Below are 25,025 nucleotides of genomic sequence, written 5' to 3'. Positions count from 1 at the left end.
AAAGGGATTTAGATTCATATTTGTACCTTCCGTCTCTGGGCCTACTCTCATTTCTTAGCCATATTAAGAGTCAACTTTTGACTATCACAATACCACAGTGCCTCTCTTCCTCTCCCAGTCCTCTCTCACTTTGTCATTTCACAGTTCATTACCACTTCCATTAGAGATAGTCAGGAAAGTGGAAGGAAGTGAAATTACAACTAAGCTATTTGGAACCTTTGATATTGAAAGGTTTAGGGAGATAGGACACCTAAACCACAGCCTGGAATGGAGTTTTTAAATTGACTGTGGATTCCAAGTGTTCAGGATCTTCCTCCTGCTTCTTTTATCCATCATTTCTGCAAATAGCTGATACTTGGGGGGTGGGGTAGGTGTGGAGGAATAGAAGACACAAAAAGCATTAACCATAAGGAAGAAAACTTAATAGATGCAACTATATTACCATGAAGAAAACCTTCTGTTCATAGAAAAAGATACATTAAAGCAAATAAAAGACAACTTACATACTGGAAAGTGAAATGTGCAGCTTACATATCCAATGGAAACATTAGTTTAATACAAAATATAGAAAGAACTCCTATAAATCAGTTAAAAAACAAACGAAAAAAGGAAAAAAACAAAAAACCTGAACAAACAGGAATTTCACAGAATGGGAACAAATATGGTCAACAAATATATGAAGAAATGCTCATCTTCATAGGTGATCAGAAAAATAAAAAGATCACACAGAGATAACATTTTATAACCATTTGATTGGCAAAATCCAGACGTCTAACTTTACCAACTGCAAGAGAAGATAGGGATCTCATGTATTGCTGGTGGGAGTATAATTTGGTATAGCTTTAGAAAACAAGCTGGTGTTCCCCGTGGAGCTGAACACTCCCCTACTCTACTCCTAACTATCTGCCAACCTCTTGCCCGTGTGCACCACAGAATGTTCACAGCAGCCCATTCATAGAAATCTGGGGCCCAACGTGATAAGAGGAAACAAATCCACTGTGGTTTAGTCACACAATGGAATATCATACAGCAGGAAAAATGAGGAAACTACAGGCCAACAACAGGGTGAACTTCAGCAACATGAAACTAAATGAAAAGAAAATCAACTCCCAGAAATGTACAAATAGTATGATCTCTTTTTCACAAAGTTCAAAACAAACAACTAAACTGTATATTCCTGAGGTATACACATATAATGTTGATAAAACTTAACAAAAAAATAATAAGGTATGGACAAATATAATATTGTATGTTAATTATACTTTACTAAACCTCGGGGGGGAAAGCAGGAGGATGAGATGGGAAAGAAATTAGGTAGGGATATAATATTAAGATTCTGGTTCTTAGTTGGTGGTAGGCTTCAGGGTGTTTATTATTAAATTAAAAAATAAACACATTAGTGAATGAATAAATAAAAGATGAGTGTTTCACGTACCAATGAGCCTGTGTGTCCTAACTCAAAAATTCTGATGAACCCAAACCTGGGCATTTGAGGTCCAATAAGATAGAACAGAATAGAAGCAAGGAAAAATTAATGGATATCTACATGAACTTGTCTAAATCCGAAGCTACAGATGTAAGGCTTCAACGGCTCTTTCCTTGCGAAGGCCCTGTGAGAGCAGGGGCTGCGAGTGCTCAAGGACACAATCTGGAAGCTCTTCTGGTAAACTGTCTGTAGAGATCTCAGAGGGAAGGGACGTGCATTTCCCAGATAGCAGCAGCATGTTGGGGTTTCCTTCCCCATTTGAAATAAAAACTCAGGATTGTACCCAATTTTACATCCTTTTGCTTAAATTTCTTAAATTGTGTAATTTCTTTACACGAGTAATGTAATTACTGTGACAGCACAGCAACTTCTACATTGTAATTTTGTACACTTTAGTGGCATAAAGTCCTGGAAATGGGTGAGAGAGTACATGACTTTGTAGTCTGGATACATTTTGATAAGTAGCTTTCTACCAGTAGTGTATAAGAATACCTTTAACTTATGTTTTACATGACAGGGACTTGAGAATTTCTGAGCATTTGTGGATTATAACACCAAAGCAAAGCAAAAATAAAAAACAGCCTCCAAAACCTCAAACACAAAACCCAAAATAGTCCAAACCAAACTGAACCAAACCCAAAAAAGAGATAATGACAGCTTCTTACTTGTTGCCTCTGAGTACACGGTCTTCTCATCCATACTTCGGATATTACAAGAAAGAAACAATTTCCTTCCTTCAACTTTATCAACTTGACTATTTATCACAACAACAGAACCAAGGGGGATAGGCCTGCAGAAGAAAAAAGGGAGACAAAATTAGTTTTTATCAGATTTATGTAACACTGAGATGACCAAGTGCTTGTGAAGGGTGGCAGTCTGTAATAACTGGTATCATGTGCGACCCACCACGTCAGATAAAACACCCCTTTACCTGGGATGACCCCAGCGGCTGTCCACAGCCCCTCCCTCCTGAGTGTCACTGACTTCAGGTGGCAACTGGGCACCTGGGCCTAAGCTGTTCTCGAGGTTAGATTCAGAGAGGCCACCAGGGATTCAGGCTGTCACTTCTGAAGACCCAGAGCAAAGTCTGAAGGGAGCTGAAATCCTTTAAAGAAGTGAAAATGGGACCATGGGATGGTCCCATCAGCTTCTCTCATTTTCTGTCATAATAAAACATTTTCACCCAATTCCCTTTAGAGTGACTATCACTAGAAAGACATCCAATAAAAAATTGCCGGTAACAGCTTAATGTACTAAGCCAGCGCTGTACAAGAGAACTTTCTGTGGTGATAGACGTGTTCCACCTCTGAGCTGTTAATAGAGCAGCCACAGCTACTGCGATGAGCCATGTTCATCATTTGCAATAGCCAAGTGGTGGAAAAAAACCAAATATCCACTAGTGGATGAATGGATAAACAAAATGTGGCATATACATACAATGGAATATTTAGCCTTAAGAAAGAAAAAAATCTGTCACATGCTACATCATGGACGAACCCTGAGGACATTTTGCTAAGTGAAACAAGCCAGTCATAAGAAGAGAAATACTGTATGATTCCACTTACATGAAGTAACTAAAGTAGTCAAATTTATAGAAACAGAAAGTAGAATGGTGGTTGCCAGGGGGTGTGGGGATGGGAAAATAGGGAGTTACTATTTAATGGGTATAGAGTCTCAGTTTTGTAAGACGGAAAAGTTCTTAAGATTTGTTTCACAACAATATGAATATACATCACACTACTCAAAAATGTATTTTTTTAATTTTATTTTTATCTTTTTTTAAAAAAATTTTTTAATGTTTATTTTTGAGACAGAGAGAGACAGAGCATGAATGGGAGAGGGGCAGAGAGAGAGGGAGACACAGAATCAGAAGCAGGCTCCAGGCTCTGAGCCATCAGCCCAGAGCCCGACGCGGGGCTCAAACTCACGAACCGTGAGATCGTGACCTGAGCCGAAGTCAGACGCTCAACCGACTGAGCCACCCAAGCGCCCCTAATTTTATTTTTAAATTTTATTTTTTTTTTAATGTTTTATTTTTGAGAGAGAGAGAGGGAGAAAGAGAGAGAGAGAGAAACAGAGCATGAGCTGGAGAGCAGCAGAAAGAGAGGGAGACACAGAATCCTAAGCAGGCTCCAGGCTGATTTGTCAGCACAGAGCCCGACGTGGGGCTCGAACCCACAAACCACGAGATCATGACCTGAGCCGAAGTCGGACGCTTAACTGACTGAGCCACCCAGGCACCCCTCAAAAAAGTATTTTAAAAATGTAAGGCACAAAACCTGTTCAATCTAAAATACCACTATGAACTCCTATCCTTTATTAAACATTAAATACTTTCCAGCTGTGACACAGAAATGGCCCAGCAGCAAGGTTATCCTGCCCACCATGAGAACACATCTAATATTTTCCTAGTCTTTAGCACTATTCTCCATTAAAAAGAAATCAGGAATCTTTGTAGAGCAGCTATTCCATGTCTTGACACAGACATGCCTTGTTGTTGCAAAAGTAATGATAGTAACAACGTTAAAAATAAGAAGCAGCCAACATTTACTATTTGTTATGTCACCAGATACTGTCCTAGGTGCTTTACATGAATTAGTTTATGGCTCATAATGACCCTATATAGTATATTATCAACCTCTAAGTCACCTGTCCAAGGTCACACAGCTAGTAAGTGGCAAAATGGGCATTTGAACCTGCTCCAAAGTCTGTCCTCTTAACCAGTACATTATATGTCTCTCTGGAGACAAAAGTACTTAAAAATATATCTGGATAGAAATGAAAGGACAGGAGTCCGTCTAAAGAGACTCCTAACAGGCCAAATGCAATTTAAGCACAGAAAAGAGGGTGATAATTATAACTAACTATGTTATGGAAAGCCAGGAGTCCCTAATGATTCTCAAAAGAGGGAAAAGTGAACAAAAGAATTATAAAACTATAGCTATAATTCAAAAATAAGGATGGTTATGAGAGGATAAGTTTAACTTTTTAAGCATACAGAGAACAGTGCTGACAAGTAAGTGTTTCTTTCACACAGTATATGTCTGTCTCACATGTATTTTACTCTCTGAAAGGACATTGCAGACACAGAGTAAGGGGTGTATATAGGTCAGGTTTGGAGAGGCTGCATTCAAAGAATTATGTTTACACACTCACGGCATAAACAATCTGGTAGTTTTTCTGAGTTGTACGGGAAGATCTATAAAGGATTCCTACATTCAACAAGTGCCTTAGTTGACGGTACTTACGAATCTGCATGAACTGAGGGCAGGCGAAGACTTGGACAGCCCTCATCATGCCCATCAGAGCTACTACGTTTTATGCTCCCTCAAAGTGTGTGACATGCAGGTGAGCTGACATGCGAAAACATCTATATATGTTCGGTAGATTTACATTCAGGGACAAATGCCATTTGAGACAATCTCCGTAAGAACCCTCACTAACCCTTTCCCCTACAGTCAGAGAACTGTCAGGAAGCCAAACAATTCAAGAAAATGCAGGAATTGTACCCTTAACAGAAAGGACTGATGACAGAAAATAACCAGCTAGAAGGAAGGCAAATGTCTTGCCCAGCTGGAAGAAAACTCATGTCCTTGTCTCCTGGGAGATGGAGCCTGCCAATTAAATGAGATGCATTTAATTGTAGGTAAGCCATAAACCAAAGCAGAAAAAAATACAATGAAGATACAATGGACTTGGATACCAAAAAGGAGAAGTATAGGTTACAAGAAAAAGTGTAGGTCCGCAAAGTCCTCTGACATGGTAAGGAAGTCTTGATGCCAACAGGGGCTTGGCTTCATGAACTCAGGCATGTACACCGAATGCCTTCAAAGGAAAAATCCTGACCCTCCAAGAATGTCCAGGATGACTGCCCAGAACCTACAAGTTCAGTTAACTGAAATGGTTCTGCCAGGGTCTGACACCATTACTGGATGCCTAATGAGCTTAATAAGTATACTAACCTGAGGGAAATAGAAATGTTGACATCCTAAAGAAATTAAGCTCACAATGAAAAATTTTTAATAAGTACAGGTGAAATAATAAGTTTTATGATCACTGAGATAATTGTGTTCATGGCAAAAAACCCACATTAAGGGAAAACCCCAATATTGGGCTTGTTATTTTATTTACTGAAGTATTTAGTACAATTTGATTGTTTTTTCTTTCTTTCTTCTTTCTTTCCTCCCTTCCTTCCTTCCTTCCCTCCTTCCTTCCTTCCTTCCTTCCTTCCTTCCTTCCTTCCTTCCTTCTTTCTTTCTTTCGAGGGTGGGAGAGGAGAAGAGAGGGAGAGAGAGAGAATCCCAAGCAGGCTCCGTGCTGTCAGCAGAGCCTGACGTGTAGCTTGAACTCACAAATCGTGAGATCATGACTGAGCTGAGATCAAGAGTCAGACACTTAACCAACTGAGCCACCCAGGTCCCCCTGATTATTTTATTATTATTTTTTTAATGTTTATTTATTTTTGAGAGATAGTGTGTATGTGCGAGCGGGGGAAGGGCAGAGAGAGAGAGAGGGAGACAGGATCCAAAGCAGTCTCCATGATGACAGCAGAGAGCCCAATGTGGGGCTCAAACTCAAAGAGCCGCAAGATCATGACCTCAGCCAAAGTTGGACACTTAACCGACTGAGCCACCCAGGTGCTCCCCCAAATTTTATTTATTTATTTTGAGAGAGAGAGAGAGAGAGAGAGAGAGAGTGAGCAAGCAGGGGAGGAAGGGGCAGAGAGGGAAAAAGAATCCCAAGCAGGCTCTGAGCTGTCAGCATGGACATTCAACCCACTGAGCCACCCAGGCGCCCCACTACTGACTTTAAATGGAAGTGTTGTGTGGAACGTCCAGGGAGTCTCCTAAAAAAGGAGACGGCTCTTCTGCCCTCCCTCAATCCTGCTGTCAGGACATGTGATGACTCTTGGTGCCACTCTGTAATGTGAAAAGGTGAGCTGGAAGGAGACTGCATCTCTGGGAACCAGGGAGATTGCCATACCAGCCCAGAAAGCCTTCCTCTGGACTCCTTTATGTGATACATTTCTACCTTGTTTAAGTCATTTTTATTTTGAAGTTACTATTATGGCAGCTGAGGAGGGAGAAATTAGAGCAGCTGGCCTCCGATTCTTTCACATCTGTGTATGTGTGTGCACATGCAGGCCTGTGTATGTGTATGTGTGAGGTGGGGAGCAGACAGAAACCCTTCAGGGAAAAGGCGATAAATGACATTGTCTAGTTTTTTCAACTGGGCCTCCAGGAAACTGGCAAACTATAGCCCCACTAGCCAGCTGCCTGTTTTTGTAAATAAAGGGTTTTTTTTTTAAATTTTTAAAAAAATGTTTTAGAGAGAGGGAGAGAGCGAGAGAGAGATCGCACACATTTTATTTTTTTAGATGTTTATTTATTTTGAGAGAGCATGCTTATTGAGAGAGAGAGAGAGACAGAGGGACAGAGAGAATCCCAAGTAGGCTCCTGCTGTCAGCACAGAGACTGATGCAGGGCTTGATCTTACAAACTATGAGATCATGACCTGAACTGAGATCAAGAATCGGATGCCTAACCGACTGAGCCACCCAGGCGCCCCTGTAAATAGTTTTACTGGAACACAGCTATATTCATTTATGTATTTATGTATTGTCTATGGCTGTTTTTGTTTTGCAATGGCACAGTTGAGAAGTTATGTTAGAGACACTATGGACTGCAAAACAAAATATTTACAGAAAAACTTTTGCTGCCCCAGAAATTAAGTGAAAAAAGCACCTAGGAGGAAGTGCCCTTTTCTGTAGAATGCCTCACTAAGGATTACTTACATTAAGTAAACCCATAGTCTACAAGGCATGGCTTCCTGATGATGGCCACACAAACCAGACAACTCTCTGGGGTAGAAAACGGAGATGTTCTGTATCTTAAATGCCCCCCACTGTGCAAAGCAATAACCCATAAAACCTCATTTGGAGACCTCATCTACTGAATTGTTCTTAAACTCTGTTTTGCCTTGTTGCTCTTTCGTTCTTCCTATGCAAGTTTCCACACTGTTTTGTTAACTGTAGGTGTGTCGCTGTAGGAACAAAGAATTAAGGAAGACCATGCTGGGCTTTATTTCTGATGGATACCAAACTCATCCTGTTGCCTGCTCTTTTATTTCTGTGTGAAGTTATACAGCTTGGATGTTCTGTTAGGCAGTGGATCCTGGTGCTCCACTCAGATCCCCTTCAATCCTTTTCTCACCTTTGTTTTTGTTGTTTGGTTATTTTTGCCTAGAAACTGCTTTGCTCAAACACAGAAAGCCCGAAGTGCTTGGAATTTTGGTCCCCAGGACAGCCCTCATCGTAGGACTGATGTGTGACAGAGTTCCCTCGAGGTAGGAACAATTCAGAGGCACACAGTTCACTCCAGAGCCCCTTGGATGATCAGGCTGAAGCTGCCCTTTGCAGGACTTTGACGACAGCCCAGCCTGGTTGGCTTCTTCCTTTACCCTGTTTGTTCTGTTCCTCCCACTCCTGTGCTAGTCTCCCCTAGGACCACTTTTATCATTGCACACAAATCTTTGTCTCAGGGTCTGCCACTGGGGAGCCTGACCCACGACATCTAAAAAGCAGAGAATACGCAGGAATTTACCTTTTAAAACTGATGTTGAGGCTGGCAGTCATGGCAACTCCTACGGCTACTACAGCACACGTACCAAGAGTAGCATCAATCATGGTTGCAATGGCACCTCCGTGAAGGAATCTAGTTACAACAGAGAAAGAGAAAGTTCTCAAAAGTCTAAAAACAGAGCCTCTCAGGAGAAATTATCCAAGAACATCTCCATATAATTTACTTATGAAAGGTCCACTTCGTCCATGTTCAATGAACTGAATGTCAAATAATATCCATGTCCCCAGCATTTTTGGTCATAACATAATAGCATAGTATTGGTAATACACCAGAACTTAATGGTAATCAGAGCACAATCAAGCAGAAAGCTAAATTATAATGTAAGAAATTTGTTTTTATTTAACTGCACACATCACTGTTTAACAATGTAAGAAAAGTAGATAAACAGAAACAAAGAAAAATAAAAAATTGAAGGCCTATAATCCCACCATCTAGTGACAAACTGCTGTAAACATGTTAACGATACTCTCAAATTATACTCTATTGTTCTGCCCCATGAGTTTGTGATTTAATAATTATAAACACCTTTCCATGTCAATAAATATGTATCTACATTGTCACTGTAATGTCTTTAGTGTAGTCTATGGATATATGTGGATACTATAAGTTAATAATCTTTCAGATCGAGACTTCTACTGATCTATGGGATGTTATCTGTCATTCTTACCCAGGTGCTCCTTGCAGGTAGGGACCTCCTTGAAATATGCAAACTGTCCTGTCTTCAATATAATTATGGAACATTGCATATTCAAAGCCCAGGCCTTCCTCAAGGCTTCTGGGAAAGAGCTGGGTCTGTGACAGTTTTTCTTTCATTAGCTTTGCGTCTGTAGGGAAACGAAGTGGATGGGCATATGAGAAACAGGTATAAGGAAGATGCCATGGCAGAGCTAAGCACCTGTACCTTGCAAGGACCACAGGTTAATGGAGGACTGATGACAATGTCAACCGGGTACAAAATTATAAGGGAATGGGAGTGTCCCATAGAAACAGAATATAGGATCTTTGCCCATGTGGAATTAACAGTCTAACTGGGGACACAGTAAACATAAATGAAATCAAAACCAAACACTTACACATGGCAATCAGGAAAAACAGTATATAAATGCTGAGGGTATACTAAATGAAACAGTAAATAAGATATAGACAAAAAGTCTTCCTAGAATAAGTATGGCTTAAATGGGATTTAAAGAAAATGAATAGTGTAACAGTAGGGAGGTTTTCCTTGCAGATGGGAGTTCAGCTTCAGTAAAGGAAAGTTACCATACTGAATCAAACTCAGATCCAGTTCAGCCCAATATTCTGTGTGACTAGGACTCTAAGCCCCAAAATTCAGGGTTAGAACCTTTAAAGTTCATGAAATCAAATTTGTGAGTTGTAATCAGACTTTGAGAAAACGAGCAGGGGAGGGGCAGAGAGAATCCCAAGCAGGCTCTGACACGGGGCTTGAACCCATGAACTGTGAGATCATGACCTGAGCTGAAATCAAGAGCCAGACACTTAACAGATTGAGCCACCCAGGTGCCCCTGAAAGCTGTTCTAAAGGTAGGGTGTGTTTATCCTTACACATCTATGTTAAGATTTAATTCCCCCAACTCTTAGCTTTCTTTCTTGGTTCATCATGATTTGCCACACATAACACTAAGTTTCTTTTATTGTTACTGAATTTACATTTACCAACTTGGAAAAAGATAGATGTGAAGATTTAGGAGAAGTGGGGAGAATGGCTTTTATTTAGGCCATGAACATCCCAGGGGCGGGGAAGGTGCCTGGTCTTCTAGACTCTGTACACTCAATAAGAGGCATACACTGCATATGCGCACACTATATGCACTCTAGGGATTTCTGAGAAAATTAAGGGAGAAAGAGTTACAAGTGAGGACCAGTATCATAGGAGATGGGAGAATTTAGTTTTGGCCTTGAACTTGTTCCTTCCTCCACACTTTAACCATACAGTGAGGAGATAAACCTCAATGATCTCTGAGATCCTTCCAGCTCTGACATTCTGGAACTTCCAGATAAGCACCAAAACCTTCTAATTTTTTACACAGGCATTCAAAATTCCTGATCTAGATTACTAAACCTTGAGGTTATCTCATAAAAAATGAGAAAAATAAAGGTGGTGAAATAAGTTTGTTAGAAATGCAGACTCTTAGACTCTACTCCTGAAATACTGAAGCAGTCTGCATTTTAACAAGACTCTCAGGTGCATCACATTCATGTTCAAATCTGAGGCACTGGCTGCTTACAACATGGGACAACAATGATGATAGCAGAGGAGTGGCATCCGGATCTCAGCTGTCAGGACAGAGGCTGCTTCAGATCCTCTGTCTCCCTCTCTCTGCCGTTCCTCCGCTAATGCTCTAAAAAATGAATAAACATTCATGAAAACAAAAAAAAGAAAAAAATACCAAAACATTAATTGCTACTAAGTCCAAGTTTACCTACTTGTGGCCTCTTATTACAGAGTTAGCCAAACATATTGGAGTCTGTTAGTAAACATGTCCTGTGCCACACTGAAAAACTGCACTATGAGGAAGCATATGCTTATAGAAATCATAAAATGTATTCATAAATTTGCCAATCTACACCATGATGGTATCACACAGTTCACAATTGCTTACTTTTTCATTTTCACTAGAAATTAAGGTTTTAATAGGTTGAGAATTCTAACATAGGGGCGCCTACGGTGACTCAGTCAGTTAAGTGTCTGACTTTGGCTCAGGTCATGATCTCATGGTTTGTGAATTCAAGCCCCATGTTGGGCTCTGTGCTGACAGCTCAGAGCCTGGAGCCTGCTTTGGATTCTGTTTCCTTCTCTCTCTGCCCTTCCCCCTCTCACACTCTCTCTCTGTCTCTCTCAAAATAAATAAACATTAAAAAATTTTTTTTTTAAATTTTAATGTCCTTAAAAATACTAGAAATAATAAGGGAAATAACTGTATGCAAAGAAAGTAGGATGTATTTTTGGTAAGAAAAGGTTATGATGTATGGAGATGGGTTTTTGTTAAGGAAACAAAAGAATAATTTTGTCAGCAAGCAGAATAACTAGTTCTTTCAGAATGATAAGAGGAGAATAAAGGGCAAACTAAGTAGATAAAGTTGGAGAGGAGAGAGGGAGAATCTTACCTTGTGTGATCAAGGTGGCTAACACTGAATGAATTTTTATAAAAGTTTTTTTAAATAAGTTTTGCTTACTTACCTGCTTATTTTTGAGAGAGAGGGAGACAGAGAGCGTGTGTACACAGGTGGGAGAGGAGCAGGGGAGGGGTCAGGGAGGGGAGGGTCTGAAGTGGGCTCTGCATGGACAGCAATGGGTAGCAGAGAGCCTGATGTGAGGCTTGAACTCACGAACTGAACCGTGAGGTCATGATCTGAGCTGAAGGCAGATGCTTAACCGACTGAGTTACCCGGGCGCCCCTAATATAAGTTTTAATAGAATATCAGCACAATATTAAAATTTAACAATCTTTCATCTGTTAAAAGGACGTTTTTAAAATTTTTTTGAAGGTTTATTTATTTTTGAGAGAGAGAGAGACAGAGCATGAGCGGGGGAGGGTCAGGCACAGAGGGAGACAGAATCTGAAGCAGGCTCCAGGCTCTGAGCTGTCAGCACAGAGCCTGACTCCGGCCCAAACCCACGAGCCAAGCAATAAGTTCATGTCCTGAGCCGAAGCCAGATGTTCAACTGACTGAGCCACTCAGGTGCCCCACTCCACTCTTGATAAGACATTGTGAAAAGTTTTTCTTTACCTTTTAAGTAATCTGCCCAGAAAGTAAAAATTTTTTATCTTACCAAAATAATTTCCTGTGTTTTGTGTTGTCTTTTTCAGGTCTTTGATCACTTAAGATATGGAGTCTTCTTCTCTATTAAAAGATCTAAGTTTTTGTTTTGTTTTTACAATTATGTACTTTTCTGGTTTGCCTTTGACAACTTTTAATCATCACTCTGGCTAAATGAATAAGTATTGTTCCACATTGATCTATTTGATAAGATACTCTAAAACTTTTGATATTTGACCAAACCAAACCAAAGTTTAAATCAAGTCTTTGAACTCAGACTAACTCTGGGATTTCCCAGCCGGTCCCCAGAACACCTTCTAAAGAAGAGATGTTGAACTATTTCAAGTGTATGAAATTTCTAATAATCTGTTATGTCCTGGCATAATGTTATCAGTCATAATTCTAGTTATCTTAAAATCTATGTCACAGAAATAACCACATTTCCTTGTCATTTGCATTAGAAAGAACTCTCATTAGATCTTTAACCATGGCTATTTTTTAGTCTTTTTGTCATTTACAGACAGTTGTTTTATTCTGATGATTTTGTAAAAGTGCTTTGTCTTCTAAGAGATTCAAGAAAAAGACTCTGACAAGTACAGGTTTCTGATAACTTTAAGATCACACCACTGAACTGGGTAAGAATTTCCAGAACTCTAGTGGAAAATTCAATTCATAAAGCTGTCAAGATCAAGCAAAACAAGAATTAATTACATGGGACTGAATGAGTTGATGAAGATATATAGAACTGAAATATTTATCTTTCTCCTATCTGATCCCACCAGAATTGGAAACTCTTATTGAGTGTTCTTATTTTCATAGTAATCTATTTATTTGGAGATAATCTGTTCCTTATAATAGACACAGATAAGACCAAACAGTTTCAAGGATTAAGGCTGACTTTATGGAGTCAATAAAACCTCCTTCAGAAAACTGCCTGGTATTTTGCTTGCTGGGTTCCTAGCATTACAGGTGGGTAAAGATGGTCGCTTCCTGGCAGCCTGAGGAACTGCAGAATATTTGGGGGACCCTGAAAGAAGAAGAATCCACTCAAATTCATATGTATTATAGGCAAAGACAGTGAGTGGCTTTTAAAAGTCCAATCTGGGATTCCTTATTAAAAGTAAACACTCCAAAAAAACCTATGTGGCCAATCACAATTCTTACAGCACCTGTGTAAATAATCAGGTCATATTTAATGAGACTAGATTTATTTTGCAATCAAACTAGTCTTACTGTGATTATTTCTGACACAAATGGGTGACTGTAGGGGCGTTAAGTGTCCGACTTCAGCTCAGGTCATGGTCTCGTGGTTCATGGGTTCTGCCCCCACCTCCCGTCGGACTCTGTGCTGACAGCTCAGAGCTTGGAGCCTGCTTCGGATTCTGTGTCTCCCTCTCTCTCTGCCCCTCCCCAACTTGCACTCTGTCTCTTTCAAAAATAAATAAACTTTAAAACAAACAAACAAACAAACAAAAACCAAATGAGTGATTGTAGAGAGAAAAAGTATATTTCCAAACCACACTTTTGCGGATATCAGGTCCCAGTGCTATTAACTGTCTTTGCGGTTCTGTTATCTGCAAATTTACTTGGATTCTAAATTCTTCTAGTTTCCTCAAATATCCAATTCCGACCCTCCAAACTAATGTTTCTAATTTTCTCCCACCCTTCTGACTTGGAATCACTAAGAACAAAACTACTTTTCCTGAAGCCCTGCAAACTGAAGCTGAACTGCTTTGATAGAAACTTCACAGAAATCACAATGGCTCACCTGTGGATAGTGCTTTGCCTGTTGCAGTTTGGCTGCTCAGAGGGTTCATACCTGATGACATCACCAGAGATAGTCAAACTGCAAACCAGGAGAATGAGACTGCTGAAGGACTTTCAACCACCTCAACCTTCCTAATTGATTAAGTTCTTCTTTCCAGCTTATCTTTGAACTCAGGCAAAAAGCCCTCTGGGCAAAGTATCCCATGATGGGAACCAAAACTATCCCCTCAAGCAATAAGGACTGCCCTGAGGCAGCCAGAACCACCCCCCCCCCCCCCAATCTGTGATTGACCCCAAGATAATGACATCTGACCTTTACTGCCCACAGGCATGTACCTGAAGGTTCAGAAGAGAAGTTGACCAACATAAAGCCATTTTGGGTTTTAGGTTGACTCTTAAAAGTTAGCAGGTCATAAAAAAAGTTATAGCCCATTGACAAGTACTTGAGACAGGCAGAGTGACCTTCCTCAAGAAGCTTAGCTGCCTTGATGTTAATTAATACTTCGCTAGAGGCAACAGGCAACCTTAGCTTGACATTAGTCTGACCTCCAGGGTCCTGTAAAAGTTCCTTAGGAAATTTCCTTTCTCTCCGCTTCCCCCCTGTCCCCCAAGATATATGTTAGCAATCATCCTCCGAGCATATGACCCCCTGATATACATCTGAAGGGTCTCATGACAGAGTTTTTATTAGACAGTAATAAATGACCTTCTCCTAACAGCAGCTAGCCCCTCAAGGTCTTGGAAACCTTGCTTCCAAATTCCTTATAGATTTACTGCTATCCCTAACCCCTTCCTAACTTGAAAGTATACAATCAGCCATTCCTCGAAACCCTAATGAAGCTCTTTCTGCCCATGGGTCCGGCCCTGTGCTTTAATAAAACCACCCTTTTTGGGGGCACCTGTGTGGCTCAATGAGTTGTGTCCAACTTTGGCTCAGGTCATGATCTCACTGGAGCCTGCTTTGGATTCTGTATCTCCCTCTGTCTCTCTGCCCCTCCCCAGCTTGTGCTCTCTCTCAAAAATAAATAAACTTTTTTTAAAAATTAAAAATAAAATAAAACCACCCTTTTTGCACCAAAGATGCCTTAAGAATTCTTTCTTGACTGTTCACTCCTGAACCCCAACATTTTCACATCAGTAACCAGTGCCTTCTGTTCTGTTTTATACTGACACTTAAATATTCTTTATGAGAGAGTGGCTGTTCCTACCAGGAAAATAGATTTTGATGTCTTCAGTCCTTTGAGTAAATTTACTTTTATATGAAGGCAAACGTTTCCAAGAGCCGTCTTCACTTTTTTTCATGAACTGGTCAAAGAGAAGTCTCATGTCCTCGTTCCAACTGGGGTTGGGGAGAGAAAGGTCCATATGAATGACCTCAGAAGAAAATGACCTCTAAAAAAGAGAGAGGAGAAAATGAAGTACAATGGAAGGTGCACTCTATTTCATAACATATTGTATTTTCTGAGGCTATAACTTGCTGCTTCTCCTCTTCCCAGAAAACTGTCATTTTAGAGTGAAATCATATTTCAAGTATCACTTGGTCCAACCTCCTTGAGAGGAGGTGACTGAGGGTGAATGATGTGCTCAATATCACCCAATTACCTACTAGCAGAGCAGCATTATTCCCAGGTCTGTGGATTCCTTTTTTTTAAAAAAACCTTAAGCACAAGTGAGCCAGGAACTGGAGATAAAGTGATGAAGGACACACATCCTCCATGTAAAAAGTGTCATCAGTAGGGTATGCAGGGAGCCAGAGCACAGGAAAAGCGTTTATCTCAGATGGGCGGGGGGGGGGGGGGGGGGGGGGGGGCATGGTTCAGGGACTTGAATCTTGATTAGACAAACAGAAATTAGCAAACTAGAAAGGGTATTGTAGGCAAGGGAAAACTGTATGCAAAATCAAGGAGGCATGACATAGTTTTGAGGGGCCTTAGGACAACCATATGAAGTAGGTACTAATTATTATCCCCATTTTACAGATGATGAAACTAAGGCCTAAAAGAAGCCTGGCTTTGTTTCAGTGCAAGGGGAGGAGCATGGCTACAGAAACGTGTGGGGAATAAGCTTAGAAATTCCCTGGACTTATACCAATGCATTAACAAGGCATAAAGAAGTACAAAGCCAAAGGATGCTTGGGTAAATAAGACTAGGACCCCAAGAGAGACAGGGGAGTGCAAAGGCACCCAGACTAGGCCCCCAATACAAAGGTATATGAGGTAAGCAAGACTAGGTGTTCAGGGCAAAAATGTCCCCCAATTTAGTACTATAGCAGAAAGCTGCTTTCACAGGAGGAAAGGACCAAGCTAGGTAAACAGGTAAATTGGGCTATAGACCACTATGCTGTAGGTGAAGCTGCCCAGAGCGGAGATGATTAACAAAAGAAAGGTGCCTTGTTAACTCTGAGGTCACTTGTCCTACCTGTCTCATCCCCTAGGCTAGCTAATGCTGGAAGCCCAGCTATCCTAGCCTGATGGCAAGGCCCTTGCTGTGGATGGATTGGGACTGTAAGGCAGCCCACAGACAGTGAAGCTTCTTGTACTCCCACTTTTAGGTAATTTGGCCTTAATAAAAGTACCTGGGGTATTGTCTGTGGGGGAATTGCCCTCAACAGGCCCCCTGGGAAAAGAACTATTAGAAAAGAAAAATAGGTTCCTCAAGGAAATTGTGCGGCCCCACATTTAGCCCTTGCTACTCCTTGTGAAGACTCCTCTACCTAAAGGAAGAATAGCCTCATACATTTGCCAGCATAGGGACATATGAATTTAAAAGCCCCACTCCAGGGGCGCCTGGGTGGCGCAGTCAGTTAAGCGTCTGACTTCAGCCAGGTCACGATCTCACGGTCTGGGAGTTCGAGCCCCGCGTCAGGTTCCGGGCTGATGGCTCAGAGCCTGGAGCCTGTTTCCGATTCTGTGTCTCCCTCTCTCTCTGCCCCTCCCCCGTTCATGCCTCTGTCTCTCTCTGTCCCAAAAATAAATAAACGTTGAAAAAAAAATAATAAAAAAAAAATAAAAGCCCCACTCCAGCAACTAAGGAGTGTATCTGCGGGCACAAGTTACTCTAACCCCTAGGCCCACTTGGCCCCCAGGAGGCATTTCAGATGATGATTGAACCTAGTCGGTTAAAGTACAGAATGGTTCATTAGTTCCTAGGTACACTCTCCCTCTGAGAATGTATAAGGCGTGGGTTCCTAAGGTCCTTTTGGCCCCCTCCTGGCACCTTGGACCAAGGCAAACACTTTTGTTCCTCAAACCACAAAAGGTTCAGGGAAACAACTAAGAGGTCATGTCCCTGTAACTCTTCCACTTGAGGTGTTGAGAGATAGATGACCTTTCGTGAAAACAGCAAAGCAAATGCTTTACAGATTATAGATAAATGTAGATACATAATGAAAATAATGTAAGAAATTAATCAATAAGCAAAGGGCAGGAGGGAACATTATGAGAAAATAACCATGTTATTTCTTAAAGGTTGATTAGACATAGGAACATTTTTAGAATTAGGTAATGTTAGAAAAACATAGATGACGTATGCTACAAGGAAATCACTAGCAAATATAATGCTATGTTTGCCACAATAAATCAGCCAGTTCAACACACTGCTGTTGTTTGTGTCCATTATTTTTGTTTTTTTATTTTAGTTTTATTTTCACTTTTTCGCCGATGCCGTTCATCCTTCGGGAATCCCTGGACCTGCTGGAGCTGGACTCCAGCAAGCTAAGATAAACAGAGGTGGTGCCTCATGTCCACTGTAAACAACCTTCTGCCTGGCGTCAGGATTTTGTTTTGTATTAACCCAAACCCCTAACCCCAAATACCTTCAAGACCCCCTTTCCCTCACGTCCTCCAGTTAATGTTCAGTTTCATTGTTTCTTTGTGCATGTCCATCACCATGTTTGTAAGCCTTCTGATCCTAATAAAAATGGGGCAAGGACCCTTATTTGGGGCTCTTGTCTTTTCCCGGACATTAGCCATCTCTCGCATTTTAATCCTGTGTCCCGCTCACTTGCTAGACAAGAGAGAACTTTAGCCTTAGAGTCTACGACAGAAACAGGCTTGGCTGTGAGAAACTTCCACACTAAGCTAGTTGGCCTGAACTGATCTGTATCTGCAATACTCCAAAATGACAAGATGTGATCTGGTCATCATATGAAAGATAGTGGGAAGGACCAAGACTGGATCTGAGGACCCTGCGTGGAGGATTTTAGAGGTAACCCAAGTGAAAAATTATGAATGCATGAAGCAGAACTTGGTGGTCATTTTGATAAGGAGAAAGGGAAGAGGAAAAACACAAGCACCCACCCCCAGTTTCTGAATTGTGCAACACAGTGAGTGACAGAAACAATTACCAAGAAAGAGATATAAAGAGGAGGAGGAGGTTGGGGGGACAGGTGCTTGGGTTCATAGTAACCACAGCTTCCACCCATGCCATTTCTCTGCAGCACTGAGCAACACTAACACTGCTGTGCCCAGGAAGCAAGTGGAATGGTGCAGAGGCCCTGGAAGGGGACAAAGTGTGACTTAACTAAGAGGAGCAGGACAAAGCAAAGGCACCAGAAAGGAAAATTGGTTCTTTTGACTTTGGCAGAAATCTTGGAACATTTAAGATCACAGAAGCTATCAGCTCTGTGGCATTAGACTTCCAGCCACCTATGTCAATTCAGATTGAATGGATCTACAACACTAGGACAACACCCTGAAACCAAAACAGCAAGGCTGTGCTAATGACAGGAGAAGCAGCCGACCAGACTTCTGCTGACACCTAACTGGCTCTCATCCTGGCCGGATGGGGACACTATAGGTGGCCTGTCTCAAAAACTCTACAGAATTAAAAACGTCTTGGCTGAACAGAAAAAGCATCAACTTCACAGAGGAAATGTGAGCAGGATCAGACTGCTCCACTCCCTGGCCCAAGATTTGTACCTTTATTTTTTCCTTATGGCTTTGAATTCACTCATCTTTAGAACCCAGCTCAGAAAATTTGGGAAAGAAAAAACAATTTTAAAAAATCCACCCATTACCTATTATCTATCTTAAGAAAAACAATGTTAAAATTTTGATGTCTCTCTACCAACTTTTGTTAAATGTAATCTTTCTTAATAAACTTGTAATTTCAGTAAGAGATTTTTTTTTCTGCCTCACCACTTAAAAGTATTTAGTGCCCACTTTCTCATGTCCTTAATCTCAACTATCACCATTTTCAACAGCAGAAAATAGTCCTTTAAAGCACCTGGGTGGCTCACTTGGTTAAGCATCTGACTTTGGTTCGGCTCAGGTCATGATCTCGTTGGACTCTGTGCTGACAGCTTGGAGCCTGCTTCAGATTCTGTGTGTGTGTCTCTCTCTGACCCTTCCCTGCTCACACTCTCTCTTTCTCAAAAATAAACATTAAAAACATTTAAAAACAAACAAAAATAAAACTGTTTCCAATTTTTTGCTGCTTTAAATGAAAATGTTCATTAGAACATTATGAAAATAGCTTTTTCTCTATTTTGGATTATTTCCTTAGAATCCAGTCTCAATCACATGGCTTTTAAAGTACATGAATTCTGGGGGCATCTGGGTGGCTCAATTGGTTGGTTAAGCAACCAACTCTTGATTTTGGCTCAGGACATGATCTCAAGGTTCATTAGTTCTTGCCCCATGTTGGGCTCTGTGCTGACAGGACAGGGCCTGCTTGAGATTCTCTTTCTCCTTTTTCTGTCCCTCCCCTGCTTGCAAGGGCGCACACACACACACACACACACACACACTCTCTCTCTCTCTCTCTCTCAAAAAAAATTAAAGCACATGAATTCTGGAAATAACTAACAGATACAAGTAATCACAGATAAAATATGTACTGACCAACATATATCAGTTGAAAGGTAGAATAGAATGTGTAGGATTTGGCCCATCCCTAGGTCTCATCTTAAACAGGCAACTGTAGGATGGACCAGTCCCAGCATTCTTTTAAGGACCAGGGTGATAGAGATAACTCAAGAATGACTCCGTTGGCTGTGGGCTCTCCTACCTGATTTCAACTTTGAAAGTGTGGGATTCAACTAAATGCAGTGACTTTTTAAAATCTGTATACACTTGGCTCTATGCCAGCAACTGGTTAAGACAAAGAGAGAAGACTTAGGCTCTGCCCTCAAGTGCTTGCAGCCTCGGATGTGAAAAATACCCTAACAGAGGTACATACAGACATAGGAGGGACACTCAGGGAAAACTTCAAAAAGATGAGGACTGATGGAGTGATTTCTAAAGGATACAAAGTTCACTAAGGAGAGAAGGGGAATGTTGCACCAAGCAAAGGTGTAGAGAGATGACACAACCGTGTGACACCTTGGGGGCACTGCCAGGATTTCAGTCTTCATGGATGTAAGGTGCAAAGAGAATAGCAGCCAGATGTGGACTGCAAGGTGGAAGATGAAACACATCACAGAGGCTCTTTGGCCTTAACACAAGGGCTTAGATTTCACCTGCTAGGTCAATGTTTCCAAAGGCCAAAATGAAAGATGATTTTAGGTGGCACAAGGACAACGACTTATGTATTTTTAAATGCATATTATCAAAGGACATAAATAACACATCACACTTGTGACTTCATAAGTTATTCCTCAGGATAAAGCTCATTAAAGAAAGGTAGTCTTTATGGGAATGCAAGCTGGTGCAGTCACTCTGAAAAACAGTATGGAGGTTCCTCAAAAAACTAAAAATAGAACTACCCTACGACCCAGCAATTGCACTACTAGGCGTTTACCCATAGGATACAGGTGTGCTGTTTTGAAGGGACACATGCACCCCCATGTTTATAGCAGCACTATCAACAATAGCCAAAGCATCCAAAGAGCCCAAATGTCCATCGACAGATGAATGCATAAAGAAGATGTGGTATACATGTACAATGGAGTATTACCTGGCAATCAAAAAGAATGAAATCTTGCCATTTGCAACTACGTGGATGGAACTGGAGGATATTATGCTAGGTGAAATTAATCAGAGAAAGACAAAAATCATATGACTTCACTCATATGAGGACTTTAAGAGACAAAACAGATGAACATGAGGGAAGGGAAACAAAAATAATATAAAAACAGGGAGGGGGACAAAACATAAGAGACTCATAAATATGGAGAACAAACTGAGGGTTGCTGGAGGGGTTGTGGGAGGGGGGATGGGCTAAATGGGTAAGGGCACTAAGGAACCTACTCCTGAAATCATTGTTGCACTACATGCTAATTTGGATGTAAAATAAAAAATAAATAAGAAAAAGAAAAGAAAGGTAGTCTTTAAAAAATCATGAAGGTGGCATTTGAATGATAAAACACTTTTTTCCACTATGGGGAGCCTTACAAAGTTTTAAGCAAAGCAGTAACATGAATTTAGGTTTCAAAAACCTCTCTCTGTTGTAAAGGATGAATTCCAAGGTGAGAAGAACGGCCCGGAAAGCAGTTAAAAGACTGACGCCAAGATCCAGGTGAGATATGATTAGAAGTTGAACTAGGTGGAGAGAAATGAAAAAAAAAAAAAAAAAGATTTAAAAGATACTGGGAACAAGGAACGTGGAAAGAGACTGAGCATGGGGAAAGAGATGTAGGAGAGCCTTGGATGATGCAATCTGCTTTGCAGATTAGGGTGGGAAGAAGAAAGGAGGTTTTTGTTAGTGTTTGTGTGTGTGTTAGGAGGGGGAAGTGTAGAAGTGGATCTATTAATTTTAGTTACAGGCATGTTGAGTTTAGGTCCTCAGATGAACAGTGTGATGTGAGAAATAAAAACAATGAAAGCTTCAGTTAAAGGGGGTGAAAACTAAGAGATACCTGATGTAAAGTCACTTGTAAATTTTCAGCACAGACTGTATACATGAGGGATAAATGTTAGGGACAAACATTACCTTTTGTAGCCCTTGGAAGAGGAAAAGTCTTACTTGATCTATGGTAATATATTTTTCAGGTGGGGCTTGTTACCTGAAGTTATGACTTTTTTTTTTAAAGTAATCTCTACACCCAACATAGAGCTAGAGTTCACCACCCAAGATCAAGAGTTGCATGCTCTACTGATTGAGCCAGCCTTGTGCCCCAAGTTACGACTTCTTTTTAATATGTCTCCTTTTAAGATTCAGTTACTGAACAGAAAGAAAAGACTCACAAAGCCTATAAATACTACTATTAAATATTCTCAACACAGATTACAAGGCACCGACTAATTAAAGAAAGGAATTTATCTTTGTTGTTGTGAGAGGGGCACTGGACATTATCTTTTCCCAAGTGAAAGATGGTATTGGGTTAATACCCAATCTGCACATTATTCCTTTTTTTGTTTGTTTGTTAATTTGAGAGAGAGTGAGAGAGTGCACATGAACAGGGGAGACAGGCAGAGGGAGAGACAGAGAATCCTAAGCAGGCTTCATGCCCAGCATGGAGCCCTATGAAGAGCTTGATACCACACCCTGGGATCATTACCTGAGCAAAAATCAAGAGTCCCACACTCAACCATTGAGCCACCCAGGCACCTTCGCCCACGTTATTCTTTAAAAGGTACAAGAAAGAGCTCAATACAGAGCTGTTCCCTCCTCTATGTTCCTTTAGTACTTCATTTTAGCATACAGTACATTTTTAAAAAATGTTTTATTTATTTTTGGGAGAGAGCTCACAAAGAGAGCTGCGAGCAGTGGCGGGGCAGAGAGAGAGGGAGACAGAGGACCCCAAGCGGGCTCCCCGATGACAGCAGTGAGCCCCACTTGGGGCTTGAACTCACAAACCGTTAGATCATGACCTGAGCTGAACAGAGGCTCAACCTACTGAGCCACCCAGTTGCGCCAGTACATTTTTTTTTTTTAATTTTACAATCTCATCTTTTTCTCCCAAACTCAACTGAGAGAGTTTTACTTGTCATAAAGACATCATCAGAGACTAATGCCTTGCATATTGTTGGGGCTTAATTAATATTGACTATGTCAGTGAAGCAAAACATAGGAACACCAGAACAAGCAATATTACCTCATTTTAATCTTACAACAACCTCACCAAAAGTGACAAACTGGTTTGAGGATACAATTTTCCGTCAAGCAGAGACGATTAGGATGAACCTCTAGGGAGAGACACTGCTCTTCTTGCGACCCTACAATGTGACGGTCAAGAGCTGGAGTGCTAAGTCAGACTCCAGCTCCACCAGGCGCCTGCTGTGACCTTGCCCGAACCATGACCCCTTCTTTATTGGTCATCAGTAGCAGCGGGATTTCCCGACCTAATGACCAGAATCCAGCATACAGCACGCTGCTTCATACCGGAGTCCCCTCCCTTCCCTCTCCGTCTTTGAACCTCAGGACTTTAAGTAAGCGACCCCTGCTAAAAATAAAACCGACGCCTCTGGGGCTGACGTTAGCGTTTACTCTACGGTCAGCGGGCTGATCAATAGTCCGGCGCAGTCGTCCTCACCGGGTCACCCCTGACGCAGCCTGGCTTGGCCGCCCGCTCCCGCCGCCCGGCTCCGGGATTCACCCGCGGCGACCACGGGTCCTTCGCCGGCAGAGGCGCGACTCCGGGCGGGCCGCGCAGAACCGCAAGCGTGCGCAGTCGTGAGACGCAGCTCAGCAGCATGGCTCCGACAGCGACCAAGGCTCCGGTCCGGATTAGTGCTGGGCCCCCTGCACGCCAGCTCCTCCCCATTCACCGAAGGGGCACGTGACCCCGGCGCGCGCCTTGAGGCGGGCGGGGCAGCGGCCTTTGATCTCGTTAGACTCTGCGCCCCTACAGGGGCAGCCAGCCTTAACCACTTCCCCGCCCGCCAGAGCGCTGGGGCGCAGAGGAGCTTGGCCGGCCTCCCGCTCTAGGCCCGGGAGGCGGGGAGAACGGGCGGCCCCGCCCCACCCCGCCCCTCCTCCACCGCGGTTGCCGCCCATTCCGCTGCAGCTTCCGCGCCCTCCGGCTTCGCGCTTTGGCACTTTGCGCAATCGTGTTCCCAAGCAGCCTCCTCCTAAGAAGACTTAAGACTCTTGGCAGGTAGGAGCGCACACGAGAAGTTGTAGGAATAAGGGCTCGTAGGCCACAGACACGTACCTGGGATCGGGTTGGTACTGATTTGTAGAGAGCCTTCCGGCTGCTAAAAGGGCATTTATACGTTTAAAATGCTCCTTTTCTGCCTCTTCCGCTGCCCCTCGTTCCGCGCCCCCTTAAATCCCGGGGCAGAACTAAAAGTTGAAGTCAGGCTGTTTTCAAATGGAGGAACTCGTAGGATGTGTTCGTCGCTAGCTTTGGGAACAGACCTGAGCTCAAACCCTTTCCCACCTGACACCATGTATGGACTCTTCAGTTGCACCTGGCCTCTGTTTCGTCATCTGTTGCGCGTACTGAAAAAAGTGCACCGAAGAACTTTCTCTTTCATTGGGAGTCAAGAAGTTAGAAGTTACCTGGAGTTACCTTGTACTTTCCTTAGGAAACTGCCCCGGGCCAGTGGTGTGCTGGCGCTGGCTCATGGGACCAGACTTAAAAATTCAGAGTTTGGCTAGACGATCCTTAAATACTGCCATTATCAAAACTTAAGTTATGTCGCCTTACAATTAAGTAATTAAAAAAAATTTTTTTTAATGTATATTTATTTTTGAGAGGGAGAGACACAGAGTGCAGGCAGGGGAGGGGCCAAGAGAGAGGGAGACCCAGAATCCAAAGCAGGCTCCGGGCTCTAAGCTGTCGGCACAGAGCCTGATTCAGGACTCAAACTCAGGAACTGCGAGATCATAACCTGAGCTGAAGTCAGATGCTCAACCAACTGAGCCACCCAGGCACTCCACTAAATAAATTATTTTTTAAACGAAGGTGTTCGGTACTGAAAACTGTAACTTCCTAATTATTTTACTACTATCTGCTCTTGGGGTTGTTCACCTCTATCCTATTTGTGTGGGGGGAATAGTAGGCACAAATCTCTTAACATCCACTTTCAGTCACATCACCTGGCGGCTTGAAATCCACTGCCTGGGAGTATTCACTCACTGCACATGAGGGCCTCTTCTCTCCCTTTTATTAAACATTTACCAATATACGACAGTCCTCGTACATCCTGAAGTCTTAAGACTCTAAAAGTTACTGGCATAATAGTTATTAAAATTGCTTAACAGCCAGCACATGCTCATTACATAGTGTTTTCCCACCAACACACTTCTGTCACTACTCACATAGTAAAGGTAGAACTCGAGGGACCATTACGGGGAAAGATTTATCAGAGATAAATAAACTTGGCTTTGAGCTTGGCGCTAAGTTGAGAGACCCCTCCCCCATTCTACATTTTTTTGGTGAGCGATTGGTATCTATGACACTAATTTCCCATTATTTCAGTACCCTTTGTTGAAAAGCTCTCCTCATTTAATTGTCTTTGCAC

At 42.0% G+C, this 25,025-nt stretch overlaps 1 protein-coding gene across 4 annotated transcripts in view; it reads right to left on the bottom strand.

Moving 5' to 3' along the window:
• Positions 1-23,485, bottom strand: part of THEM4 (thioesterase superfamily member 4) — a 31,691-nt gene extending 8,206 nt beyond the window's left edge. For all 4 annotated transcript variants that reach the window (XR_007149801.1, XR_007149802.1, XR_007149800.1 and 1 more), the window contains exons 1-5: positions 23,090-23,485; positions 14,883-15,066; positions 8,795-8,951; positions 8,089-8,199; positions 2,152-2,276 (exon numbers count right to left, since the gene is read on the bottom strand). Coding sequence is in view for 1 of the 4 variants with exons in the window: in XM_047847954.1 (XP_047703910.1) it covers positions 2,152-2,276; positions 8,089-8,199; positions 8,795-8,951; positions 14,883-15,066; positions 23,090-23,320 (808 nt within the window). In the remaining 3 variants the exon portion in view is untranslated. The remainder of the gene's footprint in view (positions 1-2,151; positions 2,277-8,088; positions 8,200-8,794; positions 8,952-14,882; positions 15,067-23,089) is intronic.
• Between the last annotated feature and the right edge of the window lie 1,540 nt (positions 23,486-25,025).

This window comes from Prionailurus viverrinus, unplaced genomic scaffold (genome assembly GCF_022837055.1).
Source record: "Prionailurus viverrinus isolate Anna unplaced genomic scaffold, UM_Priviv_1.0 scaffold_50, whole genome shotgun sequence".
NCBI lineage: Eukaryota > Metazoa > Chordata > Mammalia > Carnivora > Felidae > Prionailurus > Prionailurus viverrinus.
Note: the sequence above shows the minus strand (reverse complement) of the source record. Positions and strands in the feature narration are given on the sequence as shown.